Source organism: Notolabrus celidotus, chromosome 2 (assembly GCF_009762535.1).
Source record: "Notolabrus celidotus isolate fNotCel1 chromosome 2, fNotCel1.pri, whole genome shotgun sequence".
Taxonomy (NCBI): domain Eukaryota; kingdom Metazoa; phylum Chordata; class Actinopteri; order Labriformes; family Labridae; genus Notolabrus; species Notolabrus celidotus.
The window spans coordinates 8,597,893-8,621,448 of record NC_048273.1 but is presented as its reverse complement, the minus strand read 5'-3'; the positions used below and the strand labels follow the sequence as shown (position 1 = coordinate 8,621,448).

General features: G+C 43.7%; 1 protein-coding gene across 2 annotated transcripts in view; it reads left to right on the top strand.

Moving 5' to 3' along the window:
- Window positions 1-23,556, top strand: part of lnx1 (ligand of numb-protein X 1) — a 61,152-nt gene that overhangs the window by 25,094 nt on the left and 12,502 nt on the right. Inside the window, exons 3-5 of one of the 2 annotated variants that reach the window (XM_034706608.1) lie at window positions 9,877-10,124; window positions 17,777-17,932; window positions 21,428-21,636. In XM_034706608.1, the coding sequence (XP_034562499.1) occupies window positions 9,877-10,124; window positions 17,777-17,932; window positions 21,428-21,636 (613 nt within the window). Of the gene's footprint in view, window positions 1-9,876; window positions 10,131-17,776; window positions 17,933-21,427; window positions 21,637-23,556 lie in introns of both variants that reach the window. The other variant, XM_034706600.1, reaches the window with a different exon arrangement.

Here is a 23,556-nt window from a genome sequence, read left to right as displayed (position 1 = left end):
AGAGAGCTAGCCATGTTAATGTCCAGAGGCAGAGAGTTCAGAGTTTAGGGGCATAGAAACAGAAAGCTCTCTGGCCGGCAGTTGTGAGGAACACATGAGGATCATGTAGAGATGATGCATCAAGTGTCCAATGCAATGAAGTGCATTTCTTTACAGAGAGGCTCATTTTGTCCAATAAGTGATGAATCTGACCGTATCTCACATCAAACTCATCAAAACAATCTGAAAGTATAACATAAGAGCATATTGGAGGTGGATTTGGGATGGAGTTTTGCAGGCACACTTACAGAGAGTCCCACTGGAATGAGCTGACCCAAAGCGAGAATCCACCGTCTTAAGTCTGTCTGATGGTGGTTCTGTGTTTTCATCAGCTTCCTCTGCATGTTTACATTTTGCAGTCATGTGACACAGAAACAGACTTTGCATGCACATGGGTCAGAGACTGCATGAAAGTGATACTCAGCTCACATGACTGACATTGCACATCCTGCGATGCAACTATTGCACATGCCCACATCGTAAGTGCGATGTTCAATGTTGTATTGTTCAGCTCTCACAGATCCAGGCGAGGGTAGACCAGTACCTCCCATGTTGATGAAATACTGATCTTGGTTTTGAGTTTTTAGGTGATTATTTTTTTGAACAAACTGAAGTCTTTTTGCTCTCGAGGTGGAAGAGACGACAATTTTTCAGTTGGTGCTAAGAGGCGAATGTGCATCCTCATATCCGTGAGTGCTCCAAGAATAAACTCCACACAGATGCTGCCAGCTCCCTCACATTTTCAGTCTGTTCCCCAAATATCACACAAACACTCAACTGTTGTGTTCTGCACCTTCTTCAGTGACAAAAACCTGCAGGCTACCTCCTGGTGCAACCCCAGACTCTCTCCTGTTCTCTTAGGTTCTTCTGTGTCAGGTGTCGAGCGTGTGTTTTCAAGAGAGTCAGAAAGTCTGCTGCCGGGTGTCAGAACTCGTCTGGAACGCCTGCCTGCTGCTGCGTTCAGAATAATAAGGAATGTAGAAGAGAAAGAGGAGACAGACTGGGAGAGCAATTTAGGCTTTTGGGTTATACTCGGGCCAGTCGGCTGATTAGTTTCAGAATCATTTTTGCTTTGGAGTGAAAACCATTTCAATGATTAGAGGCGTGAGAAATCACCACTGCTCAGTTTCTGTATCCGGCTGCCTGACCCGGACTCGTCACCCCCGGCTGAGGTAATTTGCGCTGTCTGTGGAGTCAGGCCCAACACGATTGTCCGCGGTGGCAGTCAGTCAGGGAGCGAGAGAGTATTTGGGTTAGGAAGGATAATCCACTCACCCCTAAAGAGGATTTCAGAATCTCACAGGCTTTGATGAGTTGTGAGCTGGTGTTTATTTCACCTCACAAGAACGAGGCTGTTTGTGTCAGAGCCAGGGCGCTCCAGCACGAGCACCACATCACAGAGAGCATCATGGGTAACTTTTATAAAGCCGGGGAGAGTGGAAGGAAAAGGGAGTTAGAGGAAGAAATGGATAAAGGAGGTTGGAGTGCAGAGGATGTTTCAGCGTCTTTGCTTCTTATCTCTGCACGGATCCCGGGGTTTAGAGCGATGCTGCGATAACTCGAGCCGTGCTGACCAAGACGCGGACACTGCAGCGCTAATGAGCATCCTCTAAGCTCAGTGATCAACCCCGCAAAAACGATGCATCACTACCACAACAAACTCTAATATGCACTGACCCACAGCTCCACCAACACACACACACACACATAGGTGCACATTCAGCCCATTATCTCCCTCTCCTGCTCCCCTTCATAATGTGCAGAACAAACATTTCTAATAATGGGATATAGTTCTTTGGATGGATAATATATTATTCACTTTGAACTTTTCATTATGTAACATGTATACAATACTTTATGTAACACGAAATATTAGCAAATACATCACAAACACTGACCTGGTGTCAGTTCTTCAGAATAAAAAAACATGAATAAATCAATAATTCAAACAGCTGTAACAATCCTTCCACTTCTCTGAACCTGTTGGATTTTTTTAACCTTGCATTAAACATTTTTTTACTCAGCAATAAACATTTGTTTCTGCATAACATACATTATCTATAGTGCAGTATTCGTTTTTTGTATGCAACTGTTAATGTCTACTATGAAAAATACACTTTTTACAGCATAACATGAATAAGCTACTCTGAAATTAAATGTTTTTGTCATTTACAATTTACATTATCCAATGTACAGTATCTACATTATACTATTTTTACTGCTATACATTATCCACAGGACATAATGCATAATTAACAGTGTAGTATGCATTGTCCACAGTACCATAAACATGATCTACCATGCTTTGATTATTATGAATCTGCAATATACATTATTTCTGTCCCATATGCATTATCATCCATCCATTATCTTGATCATGGGGGGGGTGGAGCCTATCCCAGGTGACATCGGGTGGAAGGTGGGGTACATGCTGGAAAGGTCGCCAACCTAACACAGGGCAAACATGGAGAGACAGACAATCGTTCACGCACACGCACGCACGCACACACACACACACCAGTTTAGAGTGACCAATTAACCTGGTGAGCATGTTTTTGCACTGTGGGAGGAAGACAGAGATCCATTATCATACATGATATATATATTATTTCTATACAATATACATTATTAATCATGCAACATACATTATCTGTCATACAACAAACATTTGTACTGTAAATACACATTAGCTAAAATACAGTATATATATTTTTACTGTACAATATACACTACCAGTCCAAAGTTTGGACACACCTCTTCATTCAATGTTTTTTATTTATTTTAATTATTTTCGACATTGTAGATTAACACTGAAGACATCTAAACAATGAGATAATCTGGTTCTGCCATAATCTGGATTACAACAGTAGTCAAATAGGGCTATCCATTGTGTACTAACCCTACCTCTGAACAACACAACTGATGGTCTCAAACACATTAAGAAGGCAAGTCATTCTACAAATGAACTCTTGACAAGGCTCATGTTAATTAGAAACCATTCCAGGAGACCACTTCATGAAGCAGACTGAGAGAATACCAAGAGTGTGCAAAGCTGTCATGAAGAAAAAAGGGGTCTACTTTACAGAATCTAAAATATAAAACATATTCTGCTTTGTTTAACACTTTTTTGTTCATTAAAGAATTCCATATATGTTCTTTCATAGTTTTGATGTCTTCAGTATTAACCTACAGTGTTTCAAATAATTAAAATAAATACAAACCCTTGAATGAGAAGGTGTTTCCAAACTTTTGACTGATAGTGTACATTATCCAAAATACACTTTAATTCAAGGTACATTATGCATCAGGGCTATTCAATTAACTACTTGGTCGGGCTGGATTTTCAGACTAAGGACATGAGCTGGGCCAGACATTTAAACCATTTAAACCATTTAAAAGAAAAACAAATAGATAAGATAACAAACACACTGGATGTTTATTAACGTATTGCCACATCCAAAAGGGCATAAACACAATAAAAGAGCAGGACTTGTCAGTGTTAGTAAAAGATGTTTTTCTTGCCGGACCCAAGTCCCAATCACTCAAGGGTTGCTTTCGGGCCACATGTGGCCCATGGGCCGCTAATTGAATAGGGCTGTTATACATTTTATCCACAGTACAATATACATTCAACTACCTTTCACTATACATTTTTCTTTGTAATAAACATTATTTCTGTGTATTATCAATCACACAATATACACTTTTCTTGGACAATTCACATGCAATTTAATTTATTGTGATTTATATTATCTTTGGTACTTTATAAGTTTTTTTCTGGCATCTTAAATGTTCTACCAGTTTTTTTAAACATATCTTCGTACTGCAATGTATATATTTCATCTGCTAAATATTCCCTATCCTAGGTATAATATATATTTTCTACCACGCAACACACACTTCCTCATTTTTCACTCACAATATATTTATTTTACTATGCAGAATACAAAACTTCTTTCAGATAAGTATATGAATCTACCCGGGGAGAGATTTCTCTCACAGTGTAGTTCACATCATGATATTTAAATAATGTCTCCATTTCTTTTCTTTTGTTTCCCACAGTATAACGCCGATGAAGGCTTTTTATTATTTTATATTTTATTCTATTGTATTTTTTTCCTTACAAGCAGAAATAGGAAGTGTGGATGTCTCTGTGAGTGTTCCTTCCTCATCGCTCTGCACCCCTCCAGAAATCAGACTCTAATTGGCTCACTTACTTCTCTCAGAGACTTCGGGACCACCCTGCTGTGAGGGAGACAAGGGGCTTTCTGTCATGCTCCCCTGCCTGTAACCTCAGGAAGCCCTCACTGTGGCCTTAAAGTTAGACTCTAAGCAGAGATATAGCGGCAGGTTTTCCAGTAAGTCTTATCCCCTGGAGGAAGGAGATTTTAATTAACAGGAGACAAAGCCTTTAATAAAGCAGTCACGGAGTAAACAAAGGCTGCTGTCTCTGAGACGGACTCTCTGTTTCTGCTGCTGATCAAAACACTCGTTCTATCTATTTTTCCCAGCGACAGCTCTAAATATATTTATTCTTTGGTTTTTATCCTCTGTCTCTGAGCTCCAACATTTCAGTACGTGCACCAGAAATGAACTCCTTAAGATCTTCTCTTCTAAAAACTTGTGTGCAGTGTGTATTCATTAAAGCTTGGACCCACGTTTTGCTACATTTTGGGTGGTCTGTAAGATTTATGTAACTGAAGGAACCTGTATTCGACGGTATTTTGCCCATTTCCACCAACGGACTGTGGTTTTTACATTTTCCACTCACCCTGCTGAAACACAGGAATGCTTTTTAAGTCTTCAATTCCATTTAGTCAGCTTGGACCACAAGTCTTATACAACTGTGTGTGTGTAGGACCGAGAAGAAAGACACTGTTCAGTGAAGTTTCAATCATCAGAGCTGCAGCAGAAGCCTTGAATGGATGAAGACATTAACACCAGCTGGAAGAGGCTGAAGCTAACGAGGACATTGTTTTGGCTTATTAAAGCTGGGATTAGTGAGGTTTGTTTAGTTCAGAGGATTATTGTTACTGTCTGTACTTCCTCTGTGCTTTAAAAGACTTTGAAAGGACTTTTAAAAGACAAAAGTTTGACGCCCTCTGATGACTGAAGATGTTTTAGCCACCAACCATACGAATTTTGCAGAGTCAGAGTCAACTTGCAAAGATGTTTGCAAGGCCATGTTACTGTGGTGTGGTGCTGTATTCACATAAACACCCACAGCTATGTTACTGCTTTGGTGCTTTGGCACATTCGGGGCAATGAACTCAATGCTAGCTTGCTTGAATTAGCATGACAGTGTTGTTGTTTATGGGGTTGTAATCAAACCTGGGCCACCAGCTTTAAGAACCATAGCCTCGATTAACCACTAAGGTAAACAAGCGTCCCATTAATATATCATTTTTACCTTGTTTACAACCTTCGTTTAGCATCTTAGCATGCTAACGTTAGCATAGATGGTGCTGATCTTTTGCAGGTTTTTGATCGGACAGTATTTAAAGCTCCTGTGAGAAGTTTTTGGCTGATTATTGAACGGACTGATATTGATATTGATGCCGCTTTATAAACTACCATCAGACATCAAATCAAAAATTGATTATTGATTTGAAGTTATTCTAAACCCCTGCTGAAAGTTGTCAGACTGCACACTGACACATGTCCCATCATAGATGGGTTGGAAGTTAGACATTTAAATAAAAGAATGGTACATTTTTGTCAGACCAGCAAAGAGATTAATGTCTTGCTTTGTCCACAGGGGGTGCCAAAATCCACACAACCCAAAAGTTCCTTACTGTAGCTTTAACTGATTTCTATACACTTCACCTCAGTGTTCAGGGAGCCAAATACAAACCTTCTGCAGATGTCTGAAGAGACTCCCTCAGGGTTTCAACTTCACCAGATTTAACCAGTTTAGATATGACGTTGTAGTTTTGATGATTGCAAACTTACAAAAAGCATTTTATAAATGTTACACTCATTTTACACAAATGTGACTTGAAGGACGAAGACCAGACATAAAATGAGTCAAAACTATGATGATGAAACATGCAGAAGTAAAGGCATTTAAGATTATCTTAAAAATGTTAAATGTTGGGGCATCTAGTGGTCTAAGCACGCCCCAAATACAGAGTACCATAGTCCTTGTCGCAGAGGTAGCTGGTCCAACTCCCGGCCTCAACCACTTGCTGCATGTCTTCACTCCGCTCTCCACTCCTCACATGTTCCTGTTTCTCTACAGCTGTCCTATCAATAACGTCAAAAATGTAACTTTAAAAATGTTAAATGTTGTTTTTAGGTCCATGTATGAGTCGCTTATGTAGTCTTGCAAATCTGTCTCTTACAGACTTGCCATTGAAGTACGGTTGAAGATTGTTGAGGCTCAGTTTTTGGACTATAAGTGCATCATAGTACTTTCCCCCCTTCTGAAAGTTGCTCCAGTCTACATCCAGCAACACGTACTCGTCCACAGCTGAATTTGTGGAATTGGCAGAGCTAATAAATGTCATTTCTTCTTGTTGTGACAGCAGTCTGCTCACTCTGTTGCTGCCTCTTTAACTCATTTTTATTTGGTCAGCACTCGTGCAGCTGAAAACATCCCTCATGAATAATATGGATGTTTCCTCCTGCACAATGCTACAATCTGTTCAGGTGTGAGTCTCGGGAGCTACTATTTTTACCCTCCCCTCTGTCCTTGCAGACAGTTATGTAAGTACCTGTGGGTTTTTTTTAGCAGCGTGCAGCTTTAATTCTTCTAATTGATAGTGAGTGACATGAGGAGAGCGTCTGCCCTCTGAAGACTGCAGCGCTGCCCTCTCCTCCTCCTCCTCCTCCTCCTCCTCCTGCTGATTGAAATATTGCTCTATTCAAGCACTTCACTCAGTTAAGTGCTGTGTTCCTGCGCAGACATGCTTGATGGCATTCAATTTACTAACTGAATGAACAGGAATAACTCACCATGGCACTGCCCACACACAGGTGCACACACATGCAGACACATGCACTGTATCTGGGTGTTATGTCACAGAGTGAGATCAATAGGTGCTTCACTTCTCTCTGATCCTGTTTCTAAGTGTGAGTCTGGGATACGAGTGAGATATAGAGGCCACTTCAGAATGAAATGATTTTCCCTGTGAGATGTAGACAGAGTGCCTGACCCGCTCTGACAGCTCGGTTATTGAGACAAAATGCTCCTTCTACTGATGTGGTGCCCTGAGGGGGGCCAGCAGCTTCCCTTTGGCTTCACTGGTTCACCAGCAGGTTTGTCTGGTTACTCCTCAGTGAAGGCCGAAACTGCCTTCACTTAAACCCTCATCCAAATATTTTGAGCCCTGGGCTCTAATTTGGCATTTTATTGGGGTCAGAATGACGCAGACGTAAATGTTTAGAAGCTGGAATGGCTGTAACAAAATGTTTGGCACATGCACCTCATCAAAGTGTTTGTTTTTGACAGTGAGAGGCTCATATTGTGTCTAATTGTGCCAGAGTTAAAGAGTAAGATGCTATTATTGAAAGCAGAAATAACTTTTTATGACTCTTACTGCATTCAAAAACGCAAAATACTCCTGAAAACGTCCTGACTTCACCCAGAGTTTATCCCGCCAGCATCCCAGTAAAATTTCTGCAAGACGTCAGGGTGAGCTGCAGGAATTATATCGTGCAACTGGTACCAAACTGAAAGCACAACACAAAACAGTATGAATAAAAACGCTGGAGGTTGAGGAAGGAGAATCCTTTTCTAGTAAATGCCAACAAACAGTCTCCTCAGACTCTTTCCAAACAGAGCAGGTCTAGACCGTACTCTATGTTCTATTATTAACAAACACCCAACATCAAGACAGGATAAGATCCAGTCCCATCTTACAGACAGGACTCAGTCTGATCTCATCTTAATCCACCATGAGCAGAACACTTTGCAGGACCAGACTCATGTTAGACACACATCTGCTGAGACCGAGTGAGAGAGAGAGAGAGATGATAGTGGGGAGACGGATAGTAGTAGTTGTAGCAGCTGGAGTCTGGCACGTCCACAGCAGCAGAGATCCAGAGGAACCTACAAGACAAGGGAGCTCAGGGACTCAAGAAAGGAATGACTGTCATCATAGCATAGGTCTGCTGATCCGTCAGCCGTCATGTTGTAAACATCACACTGTGGCTTTTGCAGCATGCTTTTTATGTCAGGCAATGCCTCCTGAGAGGTTTACATGTTTAGACTTAGCACCTCAAGTTCGATGAGATCCCATGGACAAAATATTTCAAAGAACACAGACAAACAAATACTGCTGGTCTAGAGCTGCCATGTATTTTCTGACTTCTGTGTTTGGTGTTTAAGTTTGGATTCCTATGCAACGACGCCAAAATTTAAAACATCAGAGCAGAAGTAGACCAACAACTTCTTTATTCTGCCATGTTCAACTTTTGTAAATGGAGTCTGTGGCTCTTTGGAGACCCGAGTTGCAGTCGTTTCTTTCTCCCTCATAAAGGTCCATCACCGCAGTCCTTCCTGTAACTCTGACAGACTCTTGGAATAACAACGTGAGTCTGTCAGGGACAAAAATAAGAACCTTCAGTGGATGTTGTTTGCCTCGGAGGATTACTCTGCAGCTATCACCGCCTGTTCTGCAACTTTTGACTGAAGCAGTTTACTGGAGCGACTCCAAAACACATTCACATCAAATCATTTAGACTCTAAAACATAGGGCCCGGGTTTAAAAATAACAGGTTTACCTCTCACCCCCTCCTCTTCAGTTTAATATCAAGCATGTCAGACCCAGCAGAGAGCAGAGCGTCTCACAGCAGAGGAGAAGGGAGGCTGCTTCCTTTGTTTCCTGAGCTACTGTTGAAGTGGAGCCTGGTCCTGATCCAGCTCATTAAAACCCAGTTAATGTTTGTGCTGATGGCTCCGCAGAGACAGCCACGGAGACACGGCGGTGTTATTCTTCCTCTGATGGAGCGTCAGCTCAAAGCCTTCACAGCTTACAGACGGAGGGAAATTCTCCAACAATAAGACACCCCACTCTGCAGGGATATCTTTAATTCACACACAAACATCCCCAATTTAATAACGTCAGCGTGCAGAGCCGTTTACTGCGTGCAGGATAATATGAGCATGAGTGTGTGTGGGTGTGATTATGAGAGAGACACTGTTGTTGTTGTTGTGGTGTTGTTGACAAGAAGAAGACATCTGGAACTTAGGAATTAGATTTGTTTTTGAGAAAAACAACATTCAGACGATCTCTGTTTTATATTCTGATGTCGTGTCAGCTCCTTCCCTCTCTCCTCTAATGAGTGCTTTCTTACATTCGTGTTCAATCATCTGTCAGGGCCGCTCACACTCGCAGCCACAGAGAAGCCCTCCCTACATGTGATTAAAGACGCCCACACAAAGGAGGTGTGCGGGCCTCAGAAATTGTATTTCTTTTTTTCATTACGAGAGTAAATATGACATTTCTTTCTGCTGTCTGCGAGAGCTGCAGCATGAATTCTAAGTGAGAGCTCCAGGAAAATATTCTGCCATAGCATTTGTTGGTGTTGTAGCGGCTGTGTGGTATCTGTCTGAGCGGTAAGGTCAGATAAGCATCCTTTGTGTGAGGCGGGATGTGGAGGTCGGCGTGCAGAGAGCCTCGGGCGGAGGAATCTGCTCACATTAGTCTTTAAAATGTGACCTTTTCGTTTCGTGTTTACATGAACCTGTTGACTTCCTCTCTGCTGAAAGTGATGCTCTTTATTCCTCATCAGGTCATCAGTGTCTTCATTTCACTAACACTTCAAGCATAACCTGCAGCATTTCATCTGAAAGTAATGCTTCATACGACTGACCTTTGACCCTGTCTGCAGGTGTAAAGGGGCGTCTCACTATGGGCTCTCAGCGGACAGGAAGCGGCGCTCGCAGGAGGGCGAATGCACCGACAGCACATCAGAGCTCACCATCGCCACACTCCCCAACGATGGCCCCACCTCCGCCGCCGTGGCCCTGCTGTCGGACGAGCCTGGCCTGGTTAACCCCGCCTTCGACCCCAGCATGGAGGACAACAGCCAATCGGGCAGCACGACCAGCCTGGCCGCACGTAGCAGCACCAAGAAGAGTGAGTGTGAGTGGGCGACGGATGTTTGTGTTTGTGTGTGGTCATGTTCGGTTCTGCATGACGTCACCCATCGAGAGAGAGAGAGAGAGAGAGAGAGAGAGAGAGAGAGAGAGAGAGAGATAGAGAGACAGAGAGATAGAGAGATAGAGAGAGATAGAGAGATAAAGAGACATAGACACAGAGAGATAGAGAGAGAGAGAGAGAGAGAGAGAGAGAGAGAAAGAGAGAGAAAGAGAGAGAGAGAGAGAGAGAGAGAAAGAGAGAAAGAGAGAGAGAGAGAGAGAGAGAGGGTGTGTGTTGTGTGCAATCCTGATTCACTGAAAATCAAGAGTTGAGGTTTTCTCTTTAAACACAGTTCCAAAGTCTCTGAGCCAAAAACCAGAGGTCTGGATGTCTGCAGAGATTGCAGAGGTAAACACAATCTCTACTGAAGCAGAGTCCAGAAAGTTAAATACAGAAAGCTCAGGTGAAAATAAAAGTATTGATTCAACCTGCTACTGAAGAAGTGTGAAAAAGTCACGAATGAAATGTCCTCCCAGTTTAGAGGAAAGTGCCTCCCTGTGTTTCAGACTTTTCTACATTTAGATTCCTCTGCAACACCAAAACAAAACTCCAGCATCATTATGCATGTGTATTTTTGCATTGAATCCGGCAACCTTATTTTATAGACATCCCTGTGATTTCACATTCCTTTACGGCGCTGCAGAAGCTCGAGAGGCATGATGTGCAAACTGACAACAGGAGCCTCATAAAGACATCTACACAGCGCTGTTTTGTCCTGGCGTTCTGCCTCTGTTACCTCTGATGCCGGCTCAGCGGTGCAATAACCTCGCCCGGCATTACATCCACAGCAAGCGTGTGTGCTGTGTTCCGTCTGCACTGTGGTTTTGCTCTGTCTGACAGCATGCACCCTGTCCCACTGGAACTATTCCTGAAGCGTAGCACTGCTATGCAATAACGGCGTCTGCAGATAACAACATACTAACAGGTTACTCTTCCTTTTACAGGCTGAGTTAATGTTTATCTGGAGTCTGAGATTGTTGTGATTTCACCTTGGGTTAGTATCTGAGGTAATTGAAAGGTTTTCTTTCTCTTGTTTAAAGAGTGATTTTGCTCCTGACACAGTTATGATGTAAACGTTATTTTGTTATCGACGTGAATCAAAGACTTGTTGCTGTTTTGTAGCTGTTAAGAATATATTCATCAGTAATGAGAATTTTTTATTATTATCATTACAGCCATAGTCTGTATAAATAATGGACGTTGTATCTGTGACGTCACCCATCTGTTTCTGAAGCGCTGTTTTGAGGCCAATTGGCGGCGGCAGCCATATTGGAAATGTTGAACTCAACCTAACTGTAGCCAACAGCTACAGTGTTCCCGCCTGTCAATCAAGTCAGCTGTGCCTCTCATCGGAAGACTCATGATCTCAATATCTTCAAAACTGCCTTGTTATGAAAAAATCCACCCCCCGTACAGTGTGTGCCGATTGAGAAATGAGCTATCCAGACTACACTTTTCTTTTGAACCAGACTGTGAACATGTTTATTTCTGCTGTAAAGATCTGATTATTTGAATTGGTGTGTATGTGGTTTCTGGTACTTCCAGAGCCAGCCTCAAGTGGATCCTCGATGAACTGCAGTTTTTAGCACTTCCGCATTGGACTCATATTTTTAGACGGGAGGTTGCCGCTTGATTACAGCCTGTGCATAGTCCCGTGTCTGACTTGTCCTGTCCAGGTTGATCTGCTCTGTTCAGCTTGACTTATGCATGGCTCCAGCTGCATTAAATATAGACTCGGCATGTATTCTTAGCAGAGCAGAGAGACGCTTTTGGGATGAATCTGAGATGCACTTCCTGCAGAAACATGAGCATTGAGGAGAGCGGGCGTGGATCAATGCTGGAGGGCATCGTGCAGATGCTTGCTGTGGAATCGAGGCGTTACTCCTCCGTGCTTTTTACTTTGCAGATGAGGCGTGATGGTCCTGCTGTGAACATGCTGGTGCAAAACTAACCTCATTTTTGGAGACCGTTGAGCTGAAGTTATAACTTCAAATCATATATAATAAAAATAGCATGTTCATTTTGCTCTGATGTGTAAGTCAGCTGGATGGGGAACGTCCCTCTGCTCCATCGTGCTTCTCTTCCATCCCTGTAGCTCTCACAACCATCACACTCGCTGGATGCCTCTTCCTCTCCACGCACCATTCTTCCTCCGTTCCCTCTCTCTTTCGTCATGTTATATGTCTGTGCTGTTTCCCGCATGTCTTACCTGTCATGTGTGACATGCACGAGGGAGTCTTTGCAAAGGTCTCTCCATGTGTTATTGTTTATTAAGGTTGACGTTCGTGTTGTTGTTTGGAAGGCGGCGCGCAACAAGGCAAAGGAATGAGTCTTTAGAGGATGGATGGGAAGGAGAGGAAAGATATTTGTCGGAAAATATGTAGAGTAATATTTGATAGTTGTAAAAGAAATAAAGAGCAGGGAGTTTACGGAGGGATAAAGGGTAATAGAATATGATTTTCTGTCAAAAAGCGCAGGTTAAAGATAAGATAAGATAAGATAGCCCTCTACTCGTCCCACAACGGGGAAATTCAAGTCTCACAGCAGCAAAGTAGACAGTGCAAAAAAATATATATAAAGCAAACAAGAGCCTATAAAGTATCAATTATTAAAAAGTTATTTGCAATTAACATTAAAGAGGTTAATGTTAATTGCAACATATATATATATATATATATATATATATATATATATATATATATATATATATATATATATATATATATATATTATTGGTTATAGAGTCTGACCACTGCAGGAAGAAAAGACCTGCGGTATCTCTCTGTGAGACACTGCGGGTGAAGAAGTCTGTCACTGAACGAGCTACTTAGTGTTGTTATGGTCTCCTGGAGGGGGTGTGACGTGTTGTCCATCAGAGAAGATAGCTTTGACATCATCCTCCTGTCAGCCACCACTTCCACAGGGTCCAGTGGGCAGCCCAGGACAGAGCAGACCTTCTTCACCAGTCTGTTCAGCTTCTTCCTGTCAGCAGCAGAGATGCTGCTTCCACAGCAGACCACTCCAAAGAAGATGGCTGATGCCACCACAGAGTCAAAGAAGGACTTCAGAAGAGCCCCCTCCACACCAAAAGACCTGAGTCTCCTGAGCAGAAAGAGTCTGCTTTGTCCCTTCTTGTAGAGTGCTTTGCAGTTGTCTGACCAGTCCAGTTTATTGTTCAGGTGAACACCCAGGTACTTGTATGATTTCACAATCTCAATATCCATTCCCTGGATGTTCACTGGTGTGGGAGGAAGGAGCTTGCATCTTCTGAAATCCACCACCAGCTCTTTGGTCTTTCCTGTGTTGAGCTGGAGGTGGTTTCTCTGGCACCAGACTGCAAAATCCTGCGTCAGTTCTCTGTGTTCCCTGTCGTCCCCATTGGTGATGAGGCCAACTATGGCGGAGTCGTCAGAGAACTTTTGCAGATGCAAAAATGTATTAAAATAATTCATTAAGTTCATAAAAACAGTAAAGTGCATCATTCAGAGATATGATTCATACTCAAGCAGCCTGCAGATACGTGAAAACTCAACCTATGCACATTAAAGGTGCTCAAACACACAGTATGTTCACACCTGCAGACTTGCAACATAAAACCAGGCGCTCCTTCAACCTCAAATTCAGTCTTTGCTCTCCGTAATGCTCTCTGATGGAAACTCTATTAAGCAATTAGCTGTACAGCCTTGTTTTTTCACCAATCCATAAAACCTCTGAGAGTGGAAACAGAAAAGAAACCAAGAGAGAGAGAGAGAGAGAGAGAGGAAGTGAGTGAGCGGGCGAGGACATTACAGTCAAGGAGAAATAGAAGGAGAGGGAGGTTAAATATAGCCGATGCTGGTGTGTGTTAACGCCCCTCCTTCTCCCCCCATCTCTCCCACCTGTGTAACCAGGAAGCAGTCACGAGTGTCTCCCCTCCCCCTCCCATAGCGTGAGCATGCAGGCAGTGGGGACACCAAATGACGCTGCAGCAGCACTTTGGGCCCGCCCGGCCTAGCGCCCTCCACCACCACAAGCACCACTACTGCTGAACAAGCTGTCAGCTCCAGAAGCGGCTGGCGCTTTTAAAGAATAATGTGGCTGTCAGGAGGCCTCGCATCTCCTCCAGCCTGCAGAGCGAGGGAGGGGGGGGAGGGAGGGAGGGGTGCTGCAGAGCCCCCCGCGTTCAGTGCAGCCAGACCGGGACTGCTGCCTCTCCTCTGCAGCCTCCTGCAACCTGTCGTCTTCTAAGTGAAGTAGAAGACAGCCGTCGCTCAGGGAGGGTCTCTGTCGGAGTCCGAGGTGTGTTACATCACTGATGCAGTTATGCAACCATGTGACTCGACTCAGCAAGGATTGGAATTATTAATTAAAGTTGAGAGCTCCTCCGTCTACAAAAAGAGATGCTTTATTTGAGCTCGTTGGAAGTCGTTCCACAAATAAACACCTCGCAGGGAAAAGATGGGCCAGAGTAAACAGACTCATCCTTTCTTTTAGAGAGATGCATGAACACAGGAAGCGTCCCGACTCAGAGCGCTGCAGAAAAACGACGCACACAGGGCCGTCTGGCAAAAGTAAAAACATGGCTTACTGTCCCTTTAAGGTGCGGTATGTTTCCATGCAAACAAGGCTGATGACATCCACAATTTCTCATTAAGACCGGGCGTAAAGTATACCGTTTTGTATGAATGTGGTGAAGGAAGACTGAATGGTTGACGATGCACAACGAGTTATCTGCTCACACTGTTCGATCTGACCATCCAGCACGGACCTGCAAGGCGTTTCTCTAACATTACATTACATGAATGTTTCTGAATGTTGCACTAATCCAGCGCTCTGATTCCAAAATGCAGATTGAGCCATTACATGACCATAACACTTTCACTGCTCCATCTTTGGTAACGCCACTATGAATCCCAGTGTTTCTACAACAAGTTACAATGAATGCATGAAGCCTGGGAGGAAGGCTGTAGACCAGGGGTACTCAAATACAAATCTTAAAGGGCCACAAATATTTTTTTCAATGAGCCAAAGGTCCATTTAATGAGGTCGGTCAGACCATATAGAATAATACTGTAATATTCAAAACAAAATGTCCTTTTGGTTCAAAATGACAACAAAAATATGAACTACTGTAAATGTTGTTTTTGTGTGTTTTTGTGTCATGGATGTATCAAGAGTCCTGCTTGCAGCTTGATATGATAATTTCAGTGCATTTATTTTTTAATTATTACCTCTGAATTTTAAGGAAATGTCTCTTTAAAATTCCCATGCTTGGTCTTATAATGCCGTTTCAAATTGGAAATCTTCATCACAGCTATAGTCTCCTGGCATATTAATCACATGGGTCTTGTGGTGGTTGGAAGGTGAGGGAATTCAAAAGTTTCACTCCATTCTTCTTTCAATCGCTGATTTTCACCGTCCACGTTTTCGTGCATTCTAGGGTCCTACAGCTGGCACAGTGCCAATATGCGAAATGCTCCATAAATGAAAGTGAAAGTTAAAAATTGCACTCAGCATTGAACTCTAAGTGACCCAGTAACAGCCTGTCTGCGTATCGTTGACATGGAGACAAGTCCCGGTAAACACGCGGTGACCCGACTAAAACACAGAGTGAAGGAATAACAGTTCGGGGGCCACAAATATTGAGGGCCTCTGCTGTAGACTCAGCTGATGTTAAGTTATCCTGATGAGTCCTGCACAAGCGGCAACCCCCGGTCTAAAAATATGAGTCCAATGTGGAAGTGCTAAAAACTGCAGTTCATCGAGGATCCGCTTGAGGCTGCCTCTGGAAGTCCCGGAAACCACATACACAACAATTCAAAAAAGCCGATCTTTACAGCAGAAATAAACATGTTTACAGCCTGGTTCAAAAGACAAGTGTAGTCTGGATAGCTCATTACTCAATCGGCACACACTGTACGGGGGGTGAATGTTTTTCTAACGCTGCAATTTGAAGATATTTAGATTACGAGTTTTCCAATGAGAGGCACAGCTGACTTGATTGACAGGCGGGAACACTGCAGCTGTTGGCTAGGAGGCTCAAAGCCCGCCTCTTAACATCACACTCGCTCGACAGCAGCAATATGGCTGCCGCCGACGATTGCCTTCAAAACGGAGCTTCAGGAACAGATGGGTGACGTCACGGATACTACATCCATATTTATACAGTTGATGGTCCTGCAGCAGCTCACAGAGATTTTAACCTTGGTAAGACACAGAGAAGTGGTTTTGTATTAGTTTTCAACTTCATATGAGGAGACTTAATGATTGTTGATAGAAAATGTAGTCAGCTGGAGCTAATATTTCCTCTGCACATGCTGCAGTTATGCAAAAGTGAACAGTCGCACCTTCCCTTTAAATTTCTTCTTGCAAATAAATGCGAAAACCAGTGTTGCCAACCCCTCATTGAGGAAAGTAGCTATTGGCTGTTTTAAAAGGCGCTAGAAGTCGCTAAATGACGTCATCATTTAATTTGCATAATTTGAATTGTAATGGACGCTGCAGGAGAGACGTGTAACGTTGAGGGAGAGACAAAAAGAGGGTTAAAAACACTCTAAATATGTTTAGAATGACACTTAGGAGCCTACAACAAATCAAAGTAAAATATTACATTTTTCAACCATAACATTTTCAAGATGTTTATTGTATACAATCTACATTAACTATCTAAATGGACTAAAAAGAGACAGTAGGGGGGATCAGCCAGCGGTGTCTTGTCAGCGGTGCGGGATGAACACCTCCTGCTCTGAATGCAGCGAGGAGGGACTCACAGCAGCATCCACTGCTCGCTGAATAGAGTAAGAACGATACATGCTTTCACGTCAGTCTGCAAAAGTCTCCATTTAGAACCAGAAAAAGTTGCTATATTGGTCGCATTTTCGAAAAAAGAGTCCCTAGAGGAGCTTGAAAAGTCGCTAAATATAGCAACAAAGTCGCTTAGTTGGCAACACTGGCCAGAGACCAGCTATCTAGAGATCTCCCTTCATCCACACGCCTCCTGTGTGATGCCGAAGCTATAATCCCCAGAGACACAAAGACCTTTATTTGCAGAGGTCTCTTGATATCGCTCCACAGAAGCTCTGCTACTGTGCCTGCTTTGTTTTGAGCATAACAACACCAGCATGCTCCTGCTCTAATGTGTGGTTTTAAGAGGCATGTCAGCACTCCAGGAACAAAATTGTTAAACACATAAACAACCCAAATCTACCAGAACTTACAACCTGCAATGTTTTAACCTCTCATTGGCCCGTGCTCAGACTTTGTTTCAGAGAGACGGCGACAAAGAATAACGTCAAACATTGCGAGTGATGCTCAGGGTGCTTTCAGACTCAATACCTGACTCTGACAGACAGAGAGAAGTTCAGAAATCTGCAAAATCTCCATTGAATGTGTTGCAAATGTTTGTCCTTGTGTATTAAACGGGCCCACTCATAAAGACAAAGCTCACGCAGAGTCCAAACCTCTGAAGGTTTTCTCTCCTGATCTCAAACAGTGCTGAGCCCTGTGGAGCCTCTGATTGGCTGTGAGGAGGCAGGTTCAGACATGTCCGGGCATGTTGAGGGTGAAGTAAACTATAAAACGCCTCTCCTTCTCCTCTCTTTTCTCCACAGTCAGAAACTTTGACCGGTCTTCAGTGAGGAGCCGATCCTTCAGGAGGTTAAACCGAGCGTTCAGCGTCCTGCGGAGGACCAAGAGCGGCACCGCGGTCAGCAATGAGACGTCTGAGGAGAGGGACAACGTCAGGAACTCCAGCGTGCCACCGGAAGGTACGGATCAGAGCCAGGACGTGTTGTTTTTTGTTCCTCGTGTGTGTATGTTTGGTCGTTTCTGTGGCGTGTCTCAGCGCTGTGATGCCGCTGCATTTGCACATCCTGATCCCCAGAGGAGGGACCAACGTGTGTGTGCATGAGACTAAAAATGTGAGATGTGTGATGCTCCCTGGGCTGTGCGAGCAGGGTGACACGGATGGGAGCCCGGAGAGTAACAGCAGCATATGTTGCTTTAATAATTCAGCTGCAGATTGCATAAGTCCACCAGTGCATCACAGGAGACAAATGAAGGAGGGAGAGAGGGAGCCCGAGGCGGGGACGAGACACAGGAGGTCACTGGAGATGTGGATGATGATGTCCTTCATCTCTTCTCCACCTCCAATCCTCCTCCTCCTCAAAGTCTTCCCCTCCTCCAACACAGCCGGGGTCATTAGGTTTGCAGCAGCGTGATGGAGGAGTCCCTGAGGAGAGAGCTTGTCATGCTAGATCCATAAGATGTTATGAGGAGAAGAAAATGTAACATCTACAGCCAGACTCGTGTTGGAGTAACAGAGAGAAAGTAAAGTCGCTCATTAAGAGTGAAGAAGAGCTGCAGCATGATGGGATGATGGGATGATGGGACGATGGGATGATGGGATGATGGGATGATGGGATGATGGTGAGAAGAGAAGGAATGTGGTATTGCGTAAGAATGAAGGATGACGAATGATCAGGGACTAGATTATTCACTGACTGAAAGAATAGATTAAATATTCATCGGCTGCTGCTGGAGAGACAAAGATAGAAGGAGAAGATGAACGACTGAAGAACAAACGAAGGGAAGAGCAGATAGAGGGAGAGACAACAGAGATAAGGAAACAAATAAATGAGCAGGATGGACGGGTGTTTGAAAAAGAGAGGCCGCAGACAGGGAGGCAGAAAGAGTGTGTGATGGAGAGAATCAGGGTTACATAATAGCTGCAGGTCTCTGTGTTAATGTGGTCTCCACCCTGGAAGCAATCTGCTGCGATAACGACAAAATATTGACTTTGGAAAGGAGAAAGTGCAGCGTGAGTAGAACGAGCGGCCGAGGTTACGGAGAGACAGGGAGAGAGGGAATAAGACGAGGAGGAATACATCTTCTCTGTCATTTATTGGCCGGGGCTGTCGGCCAAAACGGCCACAAAAAGATCCCCACCCACCTCCGAGTGGTCCGATCCAGGATGTGTCACTCTGCTGTGAAGAGTAATTCACAACCCGGCATGAGGGGAGGGGAGCGGGATCAAACCGGCGGATATGTTTCATTTGCATTAACCCTTAAAGCCTCTGGGAAAACAAAAACGTTCTACCTATGATATTTCAGAGCATATGTAAATACTAAAAACTATGTAAAAATATTAGAACTCAACTTTGATCCATTTTTCAAATATGTTCAATTATGTTTTTTAATACGTTTTCAAACTGGGTTTTAAGGGGGCTGGTCTAACCTGATATATTTTACAGAATAAATATCCAATCAATCAGAAATGAAACACTGAGTCACATGCAAACATGTTCAACAAAACTACTCCGCTCCTGCTCAGACCGTCTCAGTCGGTCTCCTGACGTCTCAGCCAGCTCCCCTCAGTGTTGCCTTAGCTGTTAGCTTGTTTGCTAATCACGTCCTGTCTGTAATCTGTCTGTATATCTGTCTCTCTGCTCTTTGCACCGCTGTGCTCGTGTGTCCCTGTCTGCACATCCACCACTGAAGATGACAGCTTGTTGTCATTCTTCTATTTTACATCCGGGGTGATTTGGGGAAACTTTGGGACGCGGTTAAGTTGAGGCGCGGCTGAGTGGCTAAAGCAGTCTCGCATATGCTCCGCTCATTTCCCCAGGACCGGTCCACTAGCTATCCCCAGGACCGGTTCACGAACTTTCCCCATGACCAGTTCACTAACTATCCCCATGACCAGTTCACTAACTTTCCCCATGACCGGTTCACTAACTATCCCCAGGACCGGTTCACGAACTTTCCCCATGACCGGTTCAGTAACTATTCCCAGGACCAGTCCGCTAGCTATCCCCGGGACCGGTTCACGAACTTTCCCCATGACCGGTTCACTAACTATCCCCAGGACCGGTTCACGAACTTTCCCCATGACCGGTTCACTAACTATCCCAAGAACCAGTCCACTAACTTTCCCCAGGACCGGTTCACTAATTATCCCCAGGACCGGTTCACGAACTTTCCCCATGACCGGTTCACTAACTATCCCCAGGACCAGTTCACAAACTTTCCCCATGACTGGTTCACTAACTATCCCAAGAACCAGTCCCCTAACTTTCCCCAGGACCGGTTCACTAACTGTCCCCAGGACTGGTTCACTAACTATCCCCAGGACCGGTCCACTAACTTTCCCAAGGACCGGTTCACTAACTATCCCCAGGACTGGTTCAGTAACTTTCCCCAGGACTGGTTCAGTAACTTTCCCCAGGACCGGTTCACTAACTTTCCCCAGGACTGGTTCACTAACTTTCCCCAGGACCGGTTCACTAACTTTCCCCAGGACTGGTTCACTAACTTTCCCCAGGAATGGTTCACTAACTCTCCCCAGGACCAGTCCACTAACTTTCCCAAGGACCGGTTCACTAACTATCCCCAGGAATGGTTCACTAACTCTCCCCAGGACCGGTCCACTAACTATCCTCAGGACGGTTCCACTAACTATCCTCAGGACTGGTCCACTAACTTTCCCCAGGACCAATTCACTAACTACCCCCAGGAATGGTTCACTAACTTTCCTGTTCCCATGCTGTGAACTCTCTCTTGACCTGTCAATCAAAGAGTTAGGCCACGCCCACACAGTCCTGAGAAATGATCAGACCTGTAAAATAAGCTGTTTTTTCCTAGTTATGGATGTTTATTTTCACTCAGATTTTTGTTTTAGCTTGATTACACATTTAATTTTGATATTCTATGTGAAATTTAATTATTCCATTTATGTTTCCAGGGCCTTTAAGATCTGGAAAAGGATGTTTATGTTTGAAAACAGGAGACAAAATTATCTTTAAATGCAAATTCAAAATGTAGAAATCAAACCTCTTTGTTGTCCGTTAATTTCCCTGAAACCACAAACAGATTTCTTTTCTTTTCTCTTTTGGGGATTAAAAACAAACTTTGTGCACATAATAAATGTGTTGCGTCCCCACCCGAGTAATAACCTCGTGGAAATGTGAAATGAAGGGTTTTCCCAGCATGCTCGCTGCAGATGTAAGTGACTAATGATACAAACATCGAGTGGGATGATCAGCCAAGTGAATTTTCCCTCTTGGCTTGTACGAGTTTGTTTTAGTAACCTGAGGGAGTAGAGACAGCTGGTTTCTCTGCTGAACCTCTAAACCATGTCTACCTCTCTCCCCCTCCATGTTCTCTCTCTCTCTCACTTCCTCCCCTGTTTTATTTGGCGCTCAGTCAGAGTTTCTTGTCTTAAAGCTAAACTCAGTCCTCTCCTCCTCCTCTTTCTCCCTCAGTGCTGGCTCTCCCGCAGCTGCATCACCTGATCCCCGACGGTGAGCTCACCAGTATTAAGATCACGCGGGTCGATGCCTCGGAGCCGCTCGCCATCAGCATCGTCGGCGGGAATGAGACGCCGTTGGTTCGCATCCTCATCCAGGATATCTACAGAGAAGGGGTCATTGCTCGGGACGGTCGGCTGCTGCCGGGGGACATGATCCTGAAGGTATCACTGAACGAGATGTTTCCACAGAAGCAATCATGATGTTGTTTTAATCCAAAACCAGGAAACACTGAAACACAAACACCTCTCTGAGGGCCTTTTTGTTGCATCTCAAAGTCATTAAATTCTAAGAATAAAGTCATGATTTCAGTCGATAAGGAGAAGCTCAGAGAGCAGTGAGCCTCCTGCACTAAACGAAGGAACATGCAGCACCTTGTGAAGTTCTACTTTACTATATGTGTCAAAAAGAAATTAATCCTCCTACTACTTTAGCAACTGACAGCTGTAGGTATCAGGAGTCTGAATGATGTGTGAGACATCGAGTCTGATATGAAGAAAAGCAGACTCATACGCAGCCTGAGCACGCTTCTGTAGCCACTGCTGTGAGCAGAACTTCACAAGATGATCTAAGTCCCTGATATCTGATATCACCCTGTATGTTATTGTAAATGAAGAACTTCCTCCACCTATAATTACAGCCTTAATCTTGTGCAATGATATCTTTTTTCTTATACGTTTGTGACTTAAATCTTGTGATTTTATGAGTTTATTTGTCAAAATCAAAACTTTTTAAATCCCCAATGTGGCCTTAATCCTCTGATGTAACTTCCAAACACGATGGCTGTTTACGAAACGGCCTGCTACATACTACTTACTAATGTAGTAGGCAGTAGGTATTGCCTACTACATACTGCGTTTGAATTTAGTATGTAGTATGACTGTTCTGTTGGATCTGGTCTGCAGTATGCTGGGTCAGACGTCACTGGGTTTCCGGTTTCGGAAAGCAGAAGTAGACGACGGCGAAGCTGATAGAGAAACTGCTTCTTTAGTATTCACTAATGATTTAAAAAGTTAGGAAGTGGTTTATATGTAATTTAATAACTTTCACAGCACCCAAAAACGGATTTCCTCCCGTCAAAAAAAGAAGGAAAAAGAAAAGGTGGAATGAGCGCTGTGCATTGTGGGAAACAGTACGCGAGGCAGACTGTGACATTTTCCAGAACCAGTAGACATCCAGGGAGTTTTGGCATACTGCAGATTTTGCTCTTGTTCACACACTACATACTGTATAGTAGGCGGTTTTTGAAAACAACCACTCAGTGCACAAAACGATGATTCAAATCGGTGAGATGAAAAATAAATATGACATCCCATTTTTCAAACACTAGAGGGCGCTATTTGCCTCAGACTTCTCTTGTTGCATGTAATTACATCTCTTACGTCTGTAGCTGAATAGAGGCGTGCAGATATGGTTGCAGAAGGTGAAGAGTTTGTAGGTAAAGTTGCACGGTCAGTGTTTCCCGAATGTAGACGAGACCTTGGCGGCCTTTCAAGGATATTTGATCGTCACTTTTTTTTGGTATATTTAAGATTACCACTATCTTTATACCTGCAGACAATCTCTCTCTCTCTTTCTGCTCCTGTGTTTCTCCCTACCTGACGACATCATGACAACGCAAGAGCTAATCTCTCTTTTGGAGGCCCTCATATATCCAACATTTTTTATTGCTAATCATCTTTGAGCTGCTTTTGTGTACCATTTACTTGTGATCAAAACAAAAAGTAGCTGCAGTGTTCGTCAGTAAAAAGGCTAAATGAAAGCATCATAGATAGAAGTCTCTTTTCTAAACCTCCAGCAAAATGTTATACCCTTAAATAATCATGAAAAGAAGAGTGTTAGCCTAGCATCTTGAGTTGTTTTGCATCCTGAGTTGAGAGTATCGTTACACCCCCAGGCAGAGGCTATCGCTATAGAGCTAACAATTAGCGTAGCACTTAAAGCTTGGGAACTAATTGATCAATTGTAAATAAGGATTTAGACTTATGTCAGACATGTGAAGCTGGGTCTCTGCAGGCGTGAGATCCGGTTTGAGAGGATTCTTGTCTCAGGTTTTGTGGATGCTCTTGTTCTAAGATGCCCCT